General features: G+C 40.2%; 1 protein-coding gene across 19 annotated transcripts in view; it reads right to left on the reverse strand.

Moving 5' to 3' along the window:
* The window catches only part of FOXP1 (forkhead box P1), a 569,345-nt gene that overhangs the window by 120,003 nt on the left and 431,649 nt on the right, over positions 1-17,693 (reverse strand). For 17 of the 19 annotated variants that reach the window (XR_014005113.1, XM_081184115.1, XM_081184128.1 and 14 more), the window contains 2 exons: positions 7,695-7,832; positions 5,490-5,579 (listed from right to left, as the gene is read on the reverse strand). Coding sequence is in view for 18 of the 19 variants with exons in the window: in XM_081184115.1 (XP_081040241.1) it covers positions 5,490-5,579; positions 7,695-7,832 (228 nt within the window). In the remaining variant the exon portion in view is untranslated. The remainder of the gene's footprint in view (positions 1-5,489; positions 5,580-7,694; positions 7,833-17,693) is intronic. The other 2 variants (XM_081184114.1, XM_081184117.1) reach the window with 1 other exon arrangement.

Consider the following 17,693-nt stretch of genomic DNA (forward strand, 5'->3'; position numbering starts at 1 on the left):
AAAGGATGATTTAGTAGGAGAACACTCCCTGCTTTGGACATGTCAGGGACTTGCCACTTTATTGCAAGTTAATATTTTAAACCAGCTTTATTTATATAAGTTGACTGATGCCTGTTCTGTTGTCTTCAGCGCTATCCTCCAGGAAAAGCTCATGAAAGCTATTTCTCCATTTAAAAAGCCAGGATAAAAAAGTATACAAGCCCATTGTCCAAGAAAGAACTTAAAAGCGATGCACGTTGCCAAACTGTGCTCCCCACCCAGTTACCAAACACAGGATACAAGGCAGCTTGTTTACTTCTCACAATTGAATGCATACAAAAAAGGTCTCGGTGCAGTCCTGTTGTCAGGTCAGTAGTCAGTTGTTAAAATGCTGAAATATCCTGATAAAACTTGCATTTTTGATCCCCTCCCTAAAGCTGCTGTCAAAGGTCTGTTTTCCTTTCTTGGGTTACTCCCTACTGCCTAACATAAATTGTCATAACTACTGGAGGACAAACAGCCTTTTATCAAAACAATCTACTTAGCTCAACATGAATGCAAAAAAAAGAGAAGAAAAGAAAAAAAGGTGGTTGGGTGGGTAGGTGGCAGGCGGGTGGGGGATGTTTCCCACCTTTATTTAGAAACATTTCCATCATCGTTTCCCCCAGGTCTATTTGATAGACTCAATGGGATGGTGCTTAATAAAATCAAAACACGAGAGAATAGGACCTGGGGAGTTAACAGGCTCCAGATCTGGCTGCAACAAATGGAAATGCTGCTATAAACATGCTCTCCACCCTGCCGGAAAACTCCCTTTAATTCTTGCTTGCAAAAAACCAGACTTTTAATTTTTAAAAAACACACTACCATATAGAATGTACTGGTTACAGGTCATAGATTCCTTGCTTTCAGATCTGCTTGGATGGGACTGTGAGCTAACAACAAGGAAGAGTGCAGCAGATTAACACAATTGAGCCAAATTTTAAAATGGTTAAGTCCATAACCAATTTCTCTCATGTGATTATTTAGTTTTGAACACATGCATTCACACTCATGCCATATGCATGGGCATAGACAGGCACATGGCTTACCATGTGCATATTAATTCCTCTTTCACTTAAAAAGATGGCGGTGAAAAATCATCATAGATGGGTTTGTATTGCTTGAAGCACCCCTCACTAAAACCATCTGGTTATTAAAAGAAAAAGCGCTTCCTCTACCCCCCCCCCCAGCAAACAGCAGCTAAAAGCAAGGGGTGTGTGCCCTTCGCTCTCCTTACATCAATCAATGTTGTAATACTAATTTTAAAATAGGAAGGAGATTTCTCTTATTGTAACTTTGGATACCACAATATCAGGTGTGTGACCACAGTAAATCAGTTGTGATGGATATTGAAATGCCATTACGTTGTCCAACCCTCCATCCTGCCTTTTTAACACAGAAAGTATTTTTCCTTCTTCTCCAAGCCATCATCTTTGTGTCAGAGACGCTCTCCTGTCTGACAACAGCAATTTAGAAGAGTTAACTTTTATCGTTCATTCTGCTGTGTAACTTTCCCCTTCAAATTTCTTTATCTGCCCTCTGAGCTCATCTGAACTTTCATGTTCTCCCAGCATGCAGGCTTGCATTCAAAACTATGTCTAATAGACCAAATAAGAGGTTAATAAGAAGTGGCAACAGAAAGAAAAAAATACAATCCCTGGTAACTGATAAGAATGACAGTGGCAGCCCTTTATTGTTTGTCTTCAAATATAGAGTTAAAGATCTTTAAAAAACTAAAATTTGACGCCTTTGAAAAGAAAGAAGCACAAAATAACAACAGGGGGTTATTGCCTGGCAGCCACAGGGGAGAAGCTCCATAATTCTTATTCTCCCTTTTGAAGGTTGTTAGAAATCTGATTCAAAAAAGCAACAGCAGAAGGAGAAAGCCTCTTGAGGCTATAGCCATTTCCTGTGATCATGCATAATGTGCTTCAAAAGTGGGTTTTTACCAATTCTGTTGATCAATTGCACCTCCTTCATATTCCCTCTTTTTTTCCCTTCTTTTTTTTTTTTTTTGCTGTGTTTACATCTGATGCGACTCAATGACAAGCACTGTCTGAGACTGTGAAACAGACCTGTCATGTTGATTTATGGGCGCATCAAACCACGACTTGTCCAAACTGAAGCTCGCAGTTCATTAATTAGAGAGTTGTGACTTTGAAGTCAGCTTTCAGACTGTGGTTTTTAACATTTGGCTTAATTTATATGCTCTTGAATGTGGATCTCTAAGGGAAAAACTGAAATTCCCTTCTTGTCTTTGAACTTCTTTTGACCGCACAATAATCATTTCTTTGTCCAGAGTGATGCCTGCATCCCAGAGTCATTAACGCGCATTGAACTGCCACTGATGAGTAAGCCCTACTGAATTAGAAAAACAGCCAGCAAAACAAAGCTGAGAGCATTCTGCACAGTGATATCTCACAATTACATGCCTTCCCTCCCTGTGCCATTTCCATTTTAATTACTGTTAGTCCTTTAGATTTACATTTTAGACATTTTTTAATCTGTTCCCTTTTTTATTATAGTGGCGCCCGTTAACGGGCTATAGTTAAGGTTCATGTCAGCGTTTCCCATTATAACCCCCCCCCCTTATTTTCATAACGCGACTGTAAAAATTCACACTTGACTTAAAACTTGGTTTTCCACAATAGGGGAGAGCAGTTTGATGGAGGCCAAGAAAGTGTGTGGACCAATCTGGTAATGTGTGCTTGCATAAATCACAACCACCATGCTGACACACAGCCAACTCAGGTGTGGGAGCATCACGTAATACGGCACAACATTCTAGGCATCCAACAGGCAATCATGCAGTGGGCAGGGGGTGGGATGCCTTAATACCAACAGAGTTTCCACAACCCACCATGCATTTTCTAGATGGCAATTTATGGTCTTGAAGGAACACAAACCGAGGCAAAATTTATAAAATACAGCAGAATTTGCAAAGTTGCAAATTGTGAAAGGCATATGGCAGCATCAATTCGACTATCAGTAACAACTGATGTAGAAGGGAAGAGGGCCCCACTGTATCCCACAGGTTTCACAGTTTCATAAATGTACCAACAATTCCATTTTTCAGCCATCATTTTCAATTGTAGATTTTGCTCATGTAATGTTAACTATATTTTTTGGTCCATGCTATGCATGGTATAATCCTCAACAGGCTTTTTCTGTGTGTGTGTTTGTGTGCGAGATATGTTTATTTTAACCAGGATACTTTAGAGGGTAAACCTATTCCCTCCCAAACCCAAGTTTCACCTCCATTAGGAAGCTACTCCAAAGCTCGGCTTGGCGCTTCCTAAATCTGTACCTTCAGGGAACCGTTCCATGTCATTGGCTCCTTTGTCAAAGAACTTCTGCCTGGTTTGTCATGGGACCTTATGTGCAGAGGATTATGGAGTGGGATCTAGAGTGTTCACAAATGGAACTGTCTTATATTACTGTTTCTCACATCATCCAAACAGTCCATAAGAAAGACATGAGGGCCTCTGTTGTTGCCAGCAACTGGTACTTAGAGGCATGTTGCATCCTAGATCACATACAGAACAGTAATCTGTGGGTGCACAGCTAGTGTGTGGTGCTGATAAAGCCAAGGTTGCAGGTTCAATCCCCATAAGAGACAGCAGCATATTCCTGCATTGCAGGGGGTCAGACTAGATCAGGCTTCCTCAACCTTGACCCTCCAGATGTTTTTGGCCTACAACTTCCATGATCCCTAGCTAGCAGGACCAGTAGTTAGGGATGATGGGAATTGTCGTCTCAAAACATCTGGAGGGCCGAGGTTGAGGAAGCCTGGACTAGATGATCCTCAGAGTCCCTCCCCACTCTATGATCCTAGGTACAAGCTGTCATTCAGAAGCTTGACCTTCATTCCTCATCTTCTCACTGCGGAGCACCTGATGAACTTCAGAAGTGTCACAAAATACCCTGAAACATGGTTTGACAATCACAGTTTTATAGCCAAGCACAGCTGTTATGTTAAGGGGTAGAAGATAATGCATGCAACATCAGAGACTAGTTAGAAGTGCTTAAATCCTAGTGAGTGAATGGGGCTTCAGTGCTTCCATCTCCCATTATTTAAATGAGTCTTAAGGCTGCTTCACACCAGATGTTTTTTTCCCTACCCTGAAATTTGCTTTGGACATTCTAAACAAGGAAGGAAGGGGATAGAAAGAGTGGCAGTTCCTCTTCCTCCGCTTGTTTAAGAGAATCCTCCTAAGCAAGTCCACAAAATTTACCAGCCTGAAAAATAGATATACTAGCCTGAATGGAGCTGCCAGAAAAGATACAAAGAGCTTCACCCCTCCTGTAGCGTTGGGTTGCATTTCTATACACTCGCCTGCATGAAATCCCTTGTGACTTTGGGCTTGCAAGGCTGGTGTTTAAATACAGGGCTGGTTTACAATATCCAAAGCAGAGTCCTGACATCTGACCCTGTGGGGACAGATATGCCATCTTTGTATCTGGGCCCAGATTCAAGTCAGGTGTAGAGAGGGCAAGCCCATGAACTTGTGCACAACTTTTTCGAGCCAACTTAAAAAATCCGCAAAGCTACCCAGAGATTCGTCCCCAGTTCAGGAAAAGAAAAATGTCATGTGTGACATATCCCCTCAGGATACCCCGTTCTATCTGGGTTGCAACCAATGGCCTCAATCCAAACAAAGTGTGCATGCAGTAATCAGGGCAGCACACACGTAGCGTAGTAAAAGAAGCTGGAATCCATCAATCAACTGTTTGGCAGCGAAGGGGAGACTGAATCCAGCCTCCAGCTCCTTCTTCTGAATTGCAAGATTTCAGCTTTGTTTACCAGGCTACATGTGCACCGTGTTAGCTGCTGGACTGGGGAATTATAAGCACAGAACCACTTTATGCAAATTAATTATCCATTCATCTAGAGAGATGTACGTCTGGAGGCTGGGTCAGGGCAAATGTGTACACAACCTCAAAGACTCCAGCAAATACAGCACTAGAGATTTTCATTGTGCTACGTTTTGGAAACACAAGTTGTTAGTGCAATCTTTCAAGTAGTAACTTCCAGAAACGTTTCCTTCTTCTGAAAAAAATACAGCTATAATGTGCTGTTATAATATACCGTAGGAAGAAAATGGGAGGACCAAACTAAAGAAGCAGCAGCAAAGAGAATACAGGTTCTTAACCCTAAACCCTAACCCTAACCCTAAAAGCTGGGGCCCGGTGCATTCAGCTCAGCTTCACAACCATTAGCAAGATAAATGATGGTTCTAAAGTTAAAATAAAAAAAAATCCTTCCAGTAGCACCTTAAAGACCAACTAAGTTAGTTCTTGGTATGAGCTTTCGTGTGCATGTTGGTCTTTAAGGTGCTACTGGAAGGAATTTTTTTATTTTGACTATGGCAGACAAACACGGCTACCTATCTGTAACTGGTTCTAAAGTTGTTATACTTTCTTTTGGGTTCTGTGGTTTGCAAGGGAAAAATGGGCTTTAGTTGTACCTCTTTAGGCTGTTTTCCGGCATGTTGTTGCTGTAAAAGTTGTAGCTGCAACTGTTCCTGTTGTTTCTTATAAAATTCTTGAAGCTGCTGCTACAAAGGAAAAGGGGGGGGGAGAGAGAGAGAGAGAGAGAGAGAGAGAGAGAGAGAGAGAGAGAGACAGAGAGGGAGGAGGAGAGAAAGAGACTGTTAAGTAAAACAAAGTAGGAGAGCCAATTCAGGATCCCCTTTTGGTGTAACACACAAACTGCGATTTGAAAAATAGCATCCTTTTATCTGTAACAGTCTGACCTTTAGTTTGAAACTCGACAATAAATTCAGTGCACACTGACTATTCTTGGCATTATCGTTTGAAAAGTAATCTCCAAAATGAACTGATGAAAAACATACCATTTTCTACACAAACTAATTAAAATAAGGCAAGGAATGACCTTTGGTTGGAACAACAAAGCCAAAATGCCCTTGCTGGGAGAGCCTGGTGAATCTTTATTTAGAAGCAATACATGCTTTCTAAATCATCATTGCATTGTACTGTACTAAGCGTTGTTTGGTACAGACACAGGCTCCCTGCTTCCACCCACCTTGCCCAATCTCCCAGATAGATAGCTTTTTTGAAAGTTCCATTCAATGAATGAGTGAGAGAGAGAGAGAGAGAGAGAGAGAGTGAATGACTAAGGCACAGTGCACAAGGTCAACTTGCAATGGACTTTGGCATTGCTGCACCATTAATGAATTAACCCTGCATAGCTCACTGAGATATGTAAACCTCAAAGTCATTTTTGCATTTCCACTAACCCACAGAGAGAGAACGATATTAATTCATGGCATACATCAAAAGTCTAACACACGTTTCCATGACATGCAAGGGTTTGTACACACTTCACTGTTGCCTTCTTAAATGATGTGCCTAGACGTAATTGTTTTGTTTACCACCACATACGTGAAAGCCAATGCGTGAGCCACGGCTAGATGTAACCCACTAACGGGAGAGATGACCACAAGTGACATGACCACTAATATAGTAAAAGCGGACAGGCAGCAATTGCACTGAGGTTATAAAAAAATTATCCCAGGGTATAATCTATTAAATCTTAAAAGTTCCTGCATTGCAGGGGGTTGGACTAGATGACCCTCATGGTCCCTTCCAACTCCACAATTCTCTGATTCTGTGAGTCGGTTAGGCTGACACACCAAATAAGCTTTGCAGCGGAGTGGAGTTTTGAACCCAGGTCTCCCATAACTGCATTCTATTCTCTTAACAACTGGCTCCCTAAATGCTCCACCTGCTAGTTGTTTTTCCAGTGTGTTTCCTTATATGCTCTGTAAGCTGGGGGGGGGGGGAAGTACTTTGACCTCTTGTTTATTCTAACTAGTTATGGCGCAGGTTCTTTTTGGTAGATGTAGGTGAAAAGCAACCATTATAATATATTTGAAAACTTGGAAAAATCTGGTGAAAAATCTACATCCCACTCTGAAAGGCTTTGGAATCTTTGGTCCCCGGTACTGTATTTTTGAGAATGCAGTGAAGAGAGGAATATATGCTCAGTCATCATCTAAAGCTGCAACTATTATGTAGCATGCATGTGCCAAAGTATGAAGAGAGTTACAGCTGGTATAGGGGCTACAACAGATGTATTGTCCTTATAAGAACACGTTTGTGTGTGTGTCTGTGTGTAGATTCAGGTAGGTAGCTGTGTTGCTCTGACGCAGTCGAAATATATAGTCATACTTAGCGTTGCGTTAGGTTCATGTTGCATCTTTTCGGCTTGCGAGTGCGGCAAACCCACAAGTGTCTACTACTTCTGGGTTTTGCTGTGTGTGCAGAAGCGTTCTGCACGCTTTGCACATGCGCACAAGCGCTCTATCGCACTCCGTGCTTGCTCAGAAGCGCCACTCTAGTTGTGGACTTTTTGGGGTGCGAACGGCACTCCGGAACGGATCGTGTCCGCACCTAGAGGTACCACTGTATTAAAAAATTGTCCAGTAGCACCTTAGAGACCAACTAATTTTGTTCTTGCATAAGCTTTCGTGTGTGTGTGTGTGTGTGTGTGTGTGTGTAGTCTATGCCTGCCTGTCTACCCAATTCACATAGGATGTTTGTCTGCTGTGGAGGAAAAAAATCATGACTTCAAAATCAGCTCAAAGAGGCTAGTCCTTCAATAGCAGTGTTGGTGAGCTGAACAGCTGCAAAGGAAACAAACTGTTTACCTGCTGAAGCATGAGTGCCTGCTGCTGCTGGAGCAGGACCTGAAGTTGCTGCGGAGTTAGCACTTGCTGCTGGAGGATCTGCTGCATTTGCTGAGGAGTGATAACTTGAGGTGTCATCATAGCCACTGACACAGGAACCTAAGAATTAGGAAAGTGTAAACAAACAAGCAACTCAATATGTTGTTCATCATGGTTGTGGTTGTTGTTTTTCAAGATAATAAGCACTTCTCTTTCCACTTCAAACATTCAAGATCATTCCTCTGGTTCACTTAAGTGACCCATCTTTTACTTCCCAACACCTTGGTTATAATTTAATCCTGACTTGTTTAGTTCACAGAAATAATAATAAAAAGCATTAACTAATTACACCTTCGAGGTATGTTTCTCTGCCCCCCCACCCAATGCGTTATTTTGCAATGGAATAATTTCCGAGAAACCTGAACTATTCATTTGTGTATCTTCTAGAGGCACCCATCAATTCTAACAAATTTTTGCATTAATTAATAAGTAAAACCCTTCAAAAGCAACCACTGGGGAGCCTGAACTTAATGATTTGAAGCAAATGAACGCCATCTCGGCAATATCGAAAGCTGCACCTTGTTCCCAAGCAATTTTAGCAGTGGAGTTCCTACAGTGATGTCTCTACCATTCCATATTCACCCAGCATACAGATGGCTTCAATTCTTTCGTATTATGTGAGATACCATTAAAAGCCGCTTTCCATGACATTTCAGTGACAAACAGCTACAGTGATGAACTTGATAGCATTTCATATTTGCAACTGTTAACACGTTTCTGCACGGGCATCTTTGCAAGGAACCTGTACACTGTATCTGAAAGGATGATGTCTTGTTCAGATAAAACACTGACATTAAAATGACAGGCTGTCTTGGCCAAGGTTACACAAATTGTATTCAAGCGGATACCTAATGACAATGCTTTGAATTCTGCAAGCTTTCTAGAATGTAATTTAGCTATTCAAAATAATCACTGCACTTGTGTTTAATTTGCAGACTACATGAGAACCATTTTGTCAGTTCCGGTAATGCAACAAGACTATTTCGCTAGAAATCTCACCAGAAAAAAAAGAGAGCGAGCAAGCAAGAGAGAGAAAGATGGGGGGAAGATACAGAACTCACATGACTTTGAATAGTAATATTTAAGCACCTTACTTTTCTTTAGTTTCAGCTGAAACACATGACAGCAGAAAACTAAAAGCGGTAAAGGATATAGTTTGTTAAAAAGGATCTGCTGTCATCTCATGTATTACAATAAAAGGTAATAACATGTTTTGAACATTTTTATGCACCACGCTTTAAAAAATCAGTAGACAATAGCTGATCCGGAGATAAAAGGATTTTAAAAAAATATTTCAGGGGAGTAGTAAGCAAGAAAGAGACGCAGTATTAATTTTATGTAACATAATGTCTTAATATGCAGTTTATCTTGACTTTTTCACATGATTTGTCCTGTCATTTGCATAGCAAATTCTCATTCCTAATTTCACAGTCATTATGCACTGATGTCCTGATTTCTCAGCACCACTAATTTTGATGAACTAAAAATGGTTCCTGAAGGTCAGATTCATGTATAGTGAACACCCTCCGATGTTGTTGTGTAGGTTTACACAAGTGTCAGAGACGGTTCTTGTTTGCAAGAGCCAAAAGAAACTTACACACCTTTTGACACTTCTGTTAACGTTAACACTGGAAATCCACACCACAGCAGCATTACCATTCTGAATTTGCACTGTGCTGCATGTCAGGATAACCCAAAGCAATTGAGAACCCAGTTCAAGACACAGCAGCTCCCTCGTAGCACTGATATGCTTAAAGATCTGAACAAGCATAGCGTAATAAGAGTTACTTGAATTTATCTGTGAAGCAAGCCTTAGTGAATACTCGACCAACGGTTGGGTCCTTCTGCTCTACAGCCTTCTCAATTGTTATCTACGCTGGCTTGCAGATAAACCTACAAAATTTACTAACTTGCAGAAGTGTTTACTAGCCTGTGGAAGGCTGGGAGGAAGAGCTCTAACCCTCCTGCAACAGCTCACTGCATTCCATGATGCACATCAAAGAGCATTTTTCCCCACCTCTAGCAGCTGGTTTGGTTTCGATGCTGAGCACAGAGGAGCTCTATTCTGCCAGCCTGCTCACTCGCCTGCATGGAATCCCTTGTCGTCTACGGCGACCAGGCTAGTGCCTTAATACAAGAGTGTGCCTTCCCATGAGTTCACGTGTGGCACTGCCTTACAGAAGTATAGCTGGAACTTATATTGGCTACAGCATAATTCCCTGGGAAGTTAATTCCAGACTCCCACAGGCACAGCCCTCTCACGGAAGGGTAAACACCAGTAGCAAATCCTGAAAGGCAAACACTAGTTTACCCTTGGGATCCCTTCCAACTCTGCAGTTCTATGAAAAATGCAGTATCAGCGTGGAAGAATCGTATGTAATTTTGCCCCAAGGCAGTAAAACAATGCTGTACTGTGATAATACCTATAAGCCATGATCTGCCTTCATCAAATCGTAGAATTGTAGAGTTGTGGGTCCCTTCCAATATGTAGGAATCTTCCAATATTCCCTATAATGCAGGAATCTTTTGCCCAACATGGAGCTTGAACCCACAACCCTGAGATTTAGAGTATCAAGCTATACTGAGAGCTGGTGGAACATGGGGGCTAAAAAACTAAACTGTGAACAATGAAAGCCCCAATTTGTATTTCATGCCTGCCATGAACTGGAGTGCGGCTGGACACCATCAGGTACCTGTTGGGAGCTGCACATACAGCCCCCAGAGCCTCCTGGGTCTCCTTATCCACCATAGGGCAGGCCTTGCCATGCAGCAGAGTGAAGCAGTTCACATCAGGTGGCACCATGATCAGGTGGATAGATGAACATAGGAACTGGCCCAAGTTTGGGTGGGGGAGGGATGGGGAGAGGAAGACTGCCATTTGGGTTTGGGTTCAGGCAGCTAGAAATTGGCACTCCTCCTCTTTTCTTGTCTCCATCTCTTTTTGGGCAGCGGTGCAGAAGGACAAGGGAAGAGAACAGGAAGGAGGTGCCCATATTGATAGTCACAAGGAGGCGGTCCCACTTTTGGAGGAAGGGTGTTGGGAGTATTTGGCCCAAGGGTACCTCAAAATCTGAAGACTACACTGTCCTTAACTCTAGCCTTCCTCTACTCTCCCCCAGGAAACCTTTTTCTTCAATAGCTGTTTTTAGCCAAAACCACATTTTTTTCCTTCAACAATTTCGTCTACTGAATGCCAAACATGGATCAACATTTATTATACAGAATTAACTGGCAAAGCTTCAATCCAAATCTTGCTTCAAGAACTCTAGACAGTAGCATAGGTAAAGTTTTAAATAAACATGTTCAAATGGAGCAGAAACTATTGTGGTGTATGCGGGCAACAGCCAGAGATTTATGGATAGCTATTCTGCTTCTCAACTTCGAATGTCCTGTCCAACTTCTTCATGTAACTAGTCCCTAGTAATACTAGGCTTTAAAGGGCTGCTGCAGCAGGGATAGGCTATTATAGCCCACACTTTATTACCCATTACTACCGAGGTCATTAGCAGCAAGAGTGATTGTACCGGTCTTAACCTATTGATCATTGTAACTACTATCATTTAATCCTGTGTTGAATGTCTGGAAAGCTGCTAAAGGCACACAAGAGAGAGTGCTCTAGCACTGAGAAATATAGTCAAAGCTTGGAAATTACACTTTGATTCATAAAAACTAGCCAGTGGTTTAAATCAATAGTATTTAAAACAGTCATGTAAGTTCTTAACTACAGTCTCTAATATTTATTGGTCCCTGTTTGAGTGTATTCCGTCAAAACTGTACTTATTTTAGAGACTATGCAGTATACCACACATTACATCAGAGTGAAATAAGAAACCTCTGTCTGCTCTTGATGTTAACGTGACAGGACTTCAGTCCCGGGTGGCTGAAATTTGAAGATACCTTTTGCAAATGGCAAATGCTTAGAAAACATCCTAGTTTAAATAAGGCCCACTTTAAAAGAAAGGAAGAATGAGATCTCATCACTTGAAAACACCACTGAAAGGCACCGATCCACAAATTATTTACTGATCAAACATTTCTTTACTATGAGTACTCCGGAATAAACTAATGGTGATGTACATTAAACTGAGTGTGTTTTATGCCTTTTATCAATCATAAAATGCACTTTCACAGAAAAAAACAAATGAGTGCAATAGATTTAGCTTACTTCTTCAAGGAGGTGGAAATATAAATAGGAGCTAAGACACAGCCAAGTGGATGTTCGGATTGCAACCATGTACACATTTACTTGGGAGAAAGTGTCAATGGAACTTACTTCAAATAAATCTCGCACCATTAGTGTGCTAGTTTTGCCCTAGAAAACCGCCCTCAATTCATTGCCCTATTTAATGACTTTGGTTTATTTAGCAAACTACATGCAACCCTGTTGACAGATACTCACAGGGTGTGGTTAGGTACCCAGCTGCATTTAGAGTTGGCAGTGAATGAAAAATACAGCTGCTGCTCAGCTATTATAATTCTACTAGTATAGACCTGCTGACATTCTAATACCATCAACAGCAAATATGCCTTTAAGTAAACCAGTTGGATCCAGGTTTATTTTCCCAATCCATGCCTGCATGTTTCTTGAGATTTCCATCCACTACATTTGCCCACTTCACTTCCCCCCTGAAAATATTCCATTGCTGTAGCCTTAAATTTAGCCCGAGTTCATCTTCAGGATAACAATTGTAAGACTTCTAGTGATGTGGCACTTTCCCACTGACAAATGTAAATGAACCATCATCTAAAATTTCACCTCTTCAATTAGACTAAATGCTAAATAAAGGGTTTTTTGCCAGTTCAAATTTCCATAAACATAAACACATCAATTACCATTTTATTTTTCTTCAATTTAAAGAACAAATTGTCATCACTCCCCGACTTTAAAAAGAAAATATTTTTTCAAGTTTCATGATTTATCCTAAAATCCTATAACAATGCACAATTAATCTTGCAAAAATAAAGAAATGTGTTTCAAATGGCATCTTGATTTCTTGACTGAATGAGAATTGATTTTCATGAAATGTATGTAAAATAAGCAACTATGTGTAACCAATAAAAGAAAAATTCAACTGTACCAACTTTGCAAGGGCAGTGTTTACAGAATTAAGGTTACCCTCTACTAATACATATGCAGGTTTGTAATTATTATAATTAGTGTGAAAGAAGCATTCAGAATGATGCTCAAAACATTTTGTTGCAGTACTGTGTAGGTTTTCACTAAATCACATTACCCGCATCTCACCCAGGATAGAACATTTCTGACACAATATTTCATGTCTTCAAAACAAAAACCATTAAAAAGAAAAAAGAAACTTGAGAGTGCTGGAACCATTCATGTGGAAACCATGATTCTGTTTCACTATGCAAAAGAGAATTTCACTTTTAAGACTTCCCTGTTTTCACCCATAACACTGTACAGAACATTACGACAGGTACTGTTCATTATATTAATGTAAAACCAGCTAAGTAGTCAGTCATTAGCATAACTGTTCTCTCCTCAACAATACAACCTCCTATTAAAAAGGGGAGAGAAAAGAGGAGAGAGAGAAAGAAGCTCTTTACAATTCAATTAGCATTTTATTTTTTATCATTTTGTTTATTGCATTTCACCAAGAGTAGGAGTTTGACCAGACATACACAATTGAGCAGAATAGATTCGCCTGACTTGGTAAATAATTTCGGGCTTCCCACCACGTTAACCCTTCTTTACCAACTGCAAGACAGACAGAAAGGAAGAAAGAAACATGAAGATTTAGCATTTGTTTAAAATGTGAAACCTTGGTGCAACCTGATCCTACCTGCCAATTCTCATGCATACCAAGCCCCCTACTAATTGCTGAAGCTATAATACATACCCATTTAATTTGCATACAAATATACAAATATAAAGTTTGCATAAATTAAGTATCTTCTACTTTAACAGGAGTGCTACAGTGGAATCTATCAAGCAAAGCTACCCTTAATTTAGGCAGGTGGGGGGGGGAGAAGGAGTAGCGGAAGGAAAAGGACCATTAAACATTTGCTATTTCTCAAACCTAACCTGCTTAATAAGGACATACTACACATTACTAAAACTAATTGTGTGTGTATGTGTGTGCGCACACAAATGCACAAATTGCTGTTTCTTTTCAGTTTAGCTTTTAAAGAAAAACCCGGATGAGATCAATACTGATTTATAAATTCTTAAGCCTATCTACATGCAGTCAAGAAGATACAACACCTTGCCTGTTATTTTCTAAAACATTTGTACATTGTGAGATTTTAATAATACAAGGCTGAGAACGTCGTTACGGAGAAATTTAAGCACATATTATTTTTTTCTGCAGCAGGTATTGGAAAGTGCAAAATCAGCACCACCAGAATCATTTGCAGCACTAGCCTGTGGCTTTGCTTTCTGCTGCTTTTCTTTTAAGAGTTAAAAATGTGGTTCTGTCTTTTCTTCTGGGTTTGGGGAGTGGATGGGTTGGGGGAAGGGGGTATACGTGCAATGTGTACCGACTAATGTAATATTAATAAGCAATTAAAATATGGCAAACTTACTGAACCAGTTTACTCTTAATCAGACACAAAGAAAGCAGTCAGATTATGACAAGATATATTCAGATTCTTGTTCTGCTAAACACTCATCTAGAGGGTGTCACTTTATTCAGAACTGCAGCCTTTACAATACTTGTAAAAGTTTATTTGCTTAAGTGTGCTGTATTTCACACCTATCACAGGTGCCCTCATTTGTGCATCAGAATCTAATTTACACTGGCTGTGCTGATCTGTAATGAGAAAACATCAGATGCTCCTTTTACAATCTTGCTATTCGCTGCTTTACTTCTAATGAAGACACGTTCCAACCAGCAAGCTCTCTGCATGTTAAAGGTCAAAACACTTTTTTAAAAAGATGCCTCGCAAAATGAAAGCAAACGGGAAAACCCTAGAAGAAATCCTTCACATAAAGGGGTGTGACAATTAAGAGTAATTGTGCAAAATAAAAAGGCTACCTTTCCTAAAAACGTGTGAAAAATTAAGCTGCCACTACTGATACAGGTTATATTGGGGGGGGGGGATCAAAATTTAATGTATTCTCCCCTGTGTCATCTTGTTTTGTCAAGACATCAAATAGAATTGGAAAGTACAAAATAACAAGCCCTTGAGAAATCACAGAAACCGACCTTTTTGATGATGTTGGTTTACCTTGTTCTCAGTTATTTGAACAATGATGTTTTAGATTTAAGGGCAAGATAGAGAGCTTAAAAATTAGAACATGCTATCAGCTATTGTTTGGATGTCCTTAAGTTTTTCCTTTAGAAAAGGTAATATAACATCTTACCAAACCACTGAAAGGAACTCCACCTCAAAAACCTGCACAGAATAATTAGCAATAATGGATGCTTGTTCAACGCTCATTCAAATTTCTCCCTCACCCCATCAAACACAATACGGACAAGAGAGGAAACTGCACTGGAAAGGTTAACAAAAACAGGCTACAGTACTTCATATAACTACTTGATTCCATTTTATATAAAAACAGACACATCAGGCAGCTTTACAGATAATGAGTACGTTACCCCCCTCCCATCCTTCCTCTGCTCCTCAACTCTTGAAAACAAATAAATAAACCTAGGGCCAAAAAAGGGGGGGGGGGACACCTTATAAAAATAAAGGGCATTTCAAATGAATCCTGAGTTTCACAGCAAAGCTAATTTCCAGCAACACAGCCCTGCTTTCAGTAAAACAAACAAACTGCTTACAGCCGGCCAAGCTTCTCACCAAACACTATCAAGTTGAGACTGCGGGTGTCAGAACTTTCCCACAATCGAGCCACGCAGGTGTGGATGGGGGTGGGCAGGCTGGGATCCCACTCTTTATCTCTTTATTTTCCCAAGCACAGTGGTGGGGGGTGAGAGAACAGATCACAATGCTTACCTATCAAGTAATAAACATTTCCTCGAAGAAAAACTAAGGTGTCTCTGTCAAGCTAAAAAAAAGCTGTTGACATTGTGCCTCTCTTCCTCTGCCTCTTCACTCTATAAACTTTTAAGTTCAGCAATACTTTCTTACCTCTGAACCGGACTAAGAGTTCGCAAGCATCTCCCCCAAAGTATCAGCCTGCTGCACTGTAAACAGCTACCCATTTATACTTCCAGCACATTAAAAAGAACCAGAAATATAATGGGAAGAAACATGGGGTTTTCCCTATGTATTTCTAGGTAGCAGCAACTCCCAAAAGCAGACTGCTCAAGAAGGTAAGTAAATTATTGCATTAACACATTTGCTCTGTGTCTGTAACATACCAATTTTGTCTGCAATATATAATCAATAGCCTTCACTGTCAATATAGACACACAAGTTATCTATTTTGCTTTACTTGTGAACATACCTGAGGAAGCACCGCTGTGTATATGACCATCTGCAATAATAACAACAAAAGAAAAGAAAACCTGGCCACTTTTCAGCAATTGTCTATTAAAACTGAATAATGGTGATGCTACCCATTTCTATAAGGCTGCTTAATAATTTTCAGGAAGCCCTGAATTTCAGTGAGGAACAGAGACGACGTACATAGGTGTGATGGTGTACTAATTTAACTGTCCTGGCACAGATCATCTAAATTTTCCCTCTTAAGATGTTCCGATTTTGAAAAACTGCAGGCAGAGTTCGCATCATGCTATCAGGCAGACAACTGTGTGAAAAGCTATAGAAAGTTATGATCTCATGTCAGTTTCATTGCATCACTCCGATGCTATTGGGCATGGCATCTCCTAATTCTCCTTATATTACGGGGGGGGGGGGTGAGAGAGAGGGAAGGGGGTAGGGTAGGGGGACTGGGATTAAAAAGCAATGTGTATTTAAAAAAAATAACCAAAACTAACAAATGGCGAACAAAACCTCAGAGAGAGAGAATAACTCCCTATCATAAGCTTTCTGATGATTTATGGTTTACTAACTCAGCAAGGTTACGCAACACTGCATGCCTTTTTAGATGCATTATTTGAGCCAGTTGAGATTTAATTAAGATCATAGCCTCCAAAATCCCTGTCAAATGAAAAATTCACAGAAGACAATGCACTATATATCCTCATGCAGATAGTCTCCTCTCCACGACTCTGGAATAACATAAGTTAATCCTTGTTTCTATGGTGGCAGACAAAAGTTGACTAATTTTGTTTTCTTTTGACGCTTGTGTTGTTTTCTGGTTTGTGTCATGAGATCATTCCTTAGTAATGGGGCAGAAGGGGGTGGGGGCAGTGGGAGTGAAAGAATGAGAGGGCAGTGGGAATTTGCAGAAATGTGTCCCAATACAGCAGGAGATAGATCTTGACTTTCTCGCAGCTCTGCTGTGATGTCATCATGTTTTCACTTAATTAACCCCTGATGGTACAGGCAGCATTTTATGGTACAAGTCCATTTCTGACAGTGTGCTGGCAATGGGCATATATATATATATATATATATATATATATATATATGCAATTAACTATGTTGTATTGGCAAATAAAAATCAACAAGAAAAATATCTGAAAGGTTAAATCAGCCAGCAGCCGTTATTTCATTATTTATTTAGTAAAAGCATTCATAGCACCCATCCCTTCACTGGAAGGTCTCAGGGATGGAAATAGACAACCAACAAAATGAAGTTAACAATATAAACTAATGCAATAGTTTAGGGCAAAACAAAACAAAAGACAATAAAAAAGAAAGAAAAAGAAATCCACAATAAAATCACAGATCCGTAAAAGCTAGTGGCAATCTCCTAATTTCAAACTTTCTAACCTGGGGCCCCTTCCCCAAGGCATGTCTCAATTTTATATGTTGAGAAGCACACCATGCTAAATGAGGTTCAAACCCCCTGATTAAAAGCATTACTTTTTTCCCCACTGGGATACGTTTTTATCCCTAAAAAGGTTTATCTGTGCAACGAATGCA

This window comes from Podarcis bocagei (assembly GCF_964188305.1).
Source record: "Podarcis bocagei genome assembly, chromosome: 2".
Taxonomy (NCBI): domain Eukaryota; kingdom Metazoa; phylum Chordata; class Lepidosauria; order Squamata; family Lacertidae; genus Podarcis; species Podarcis bocagei.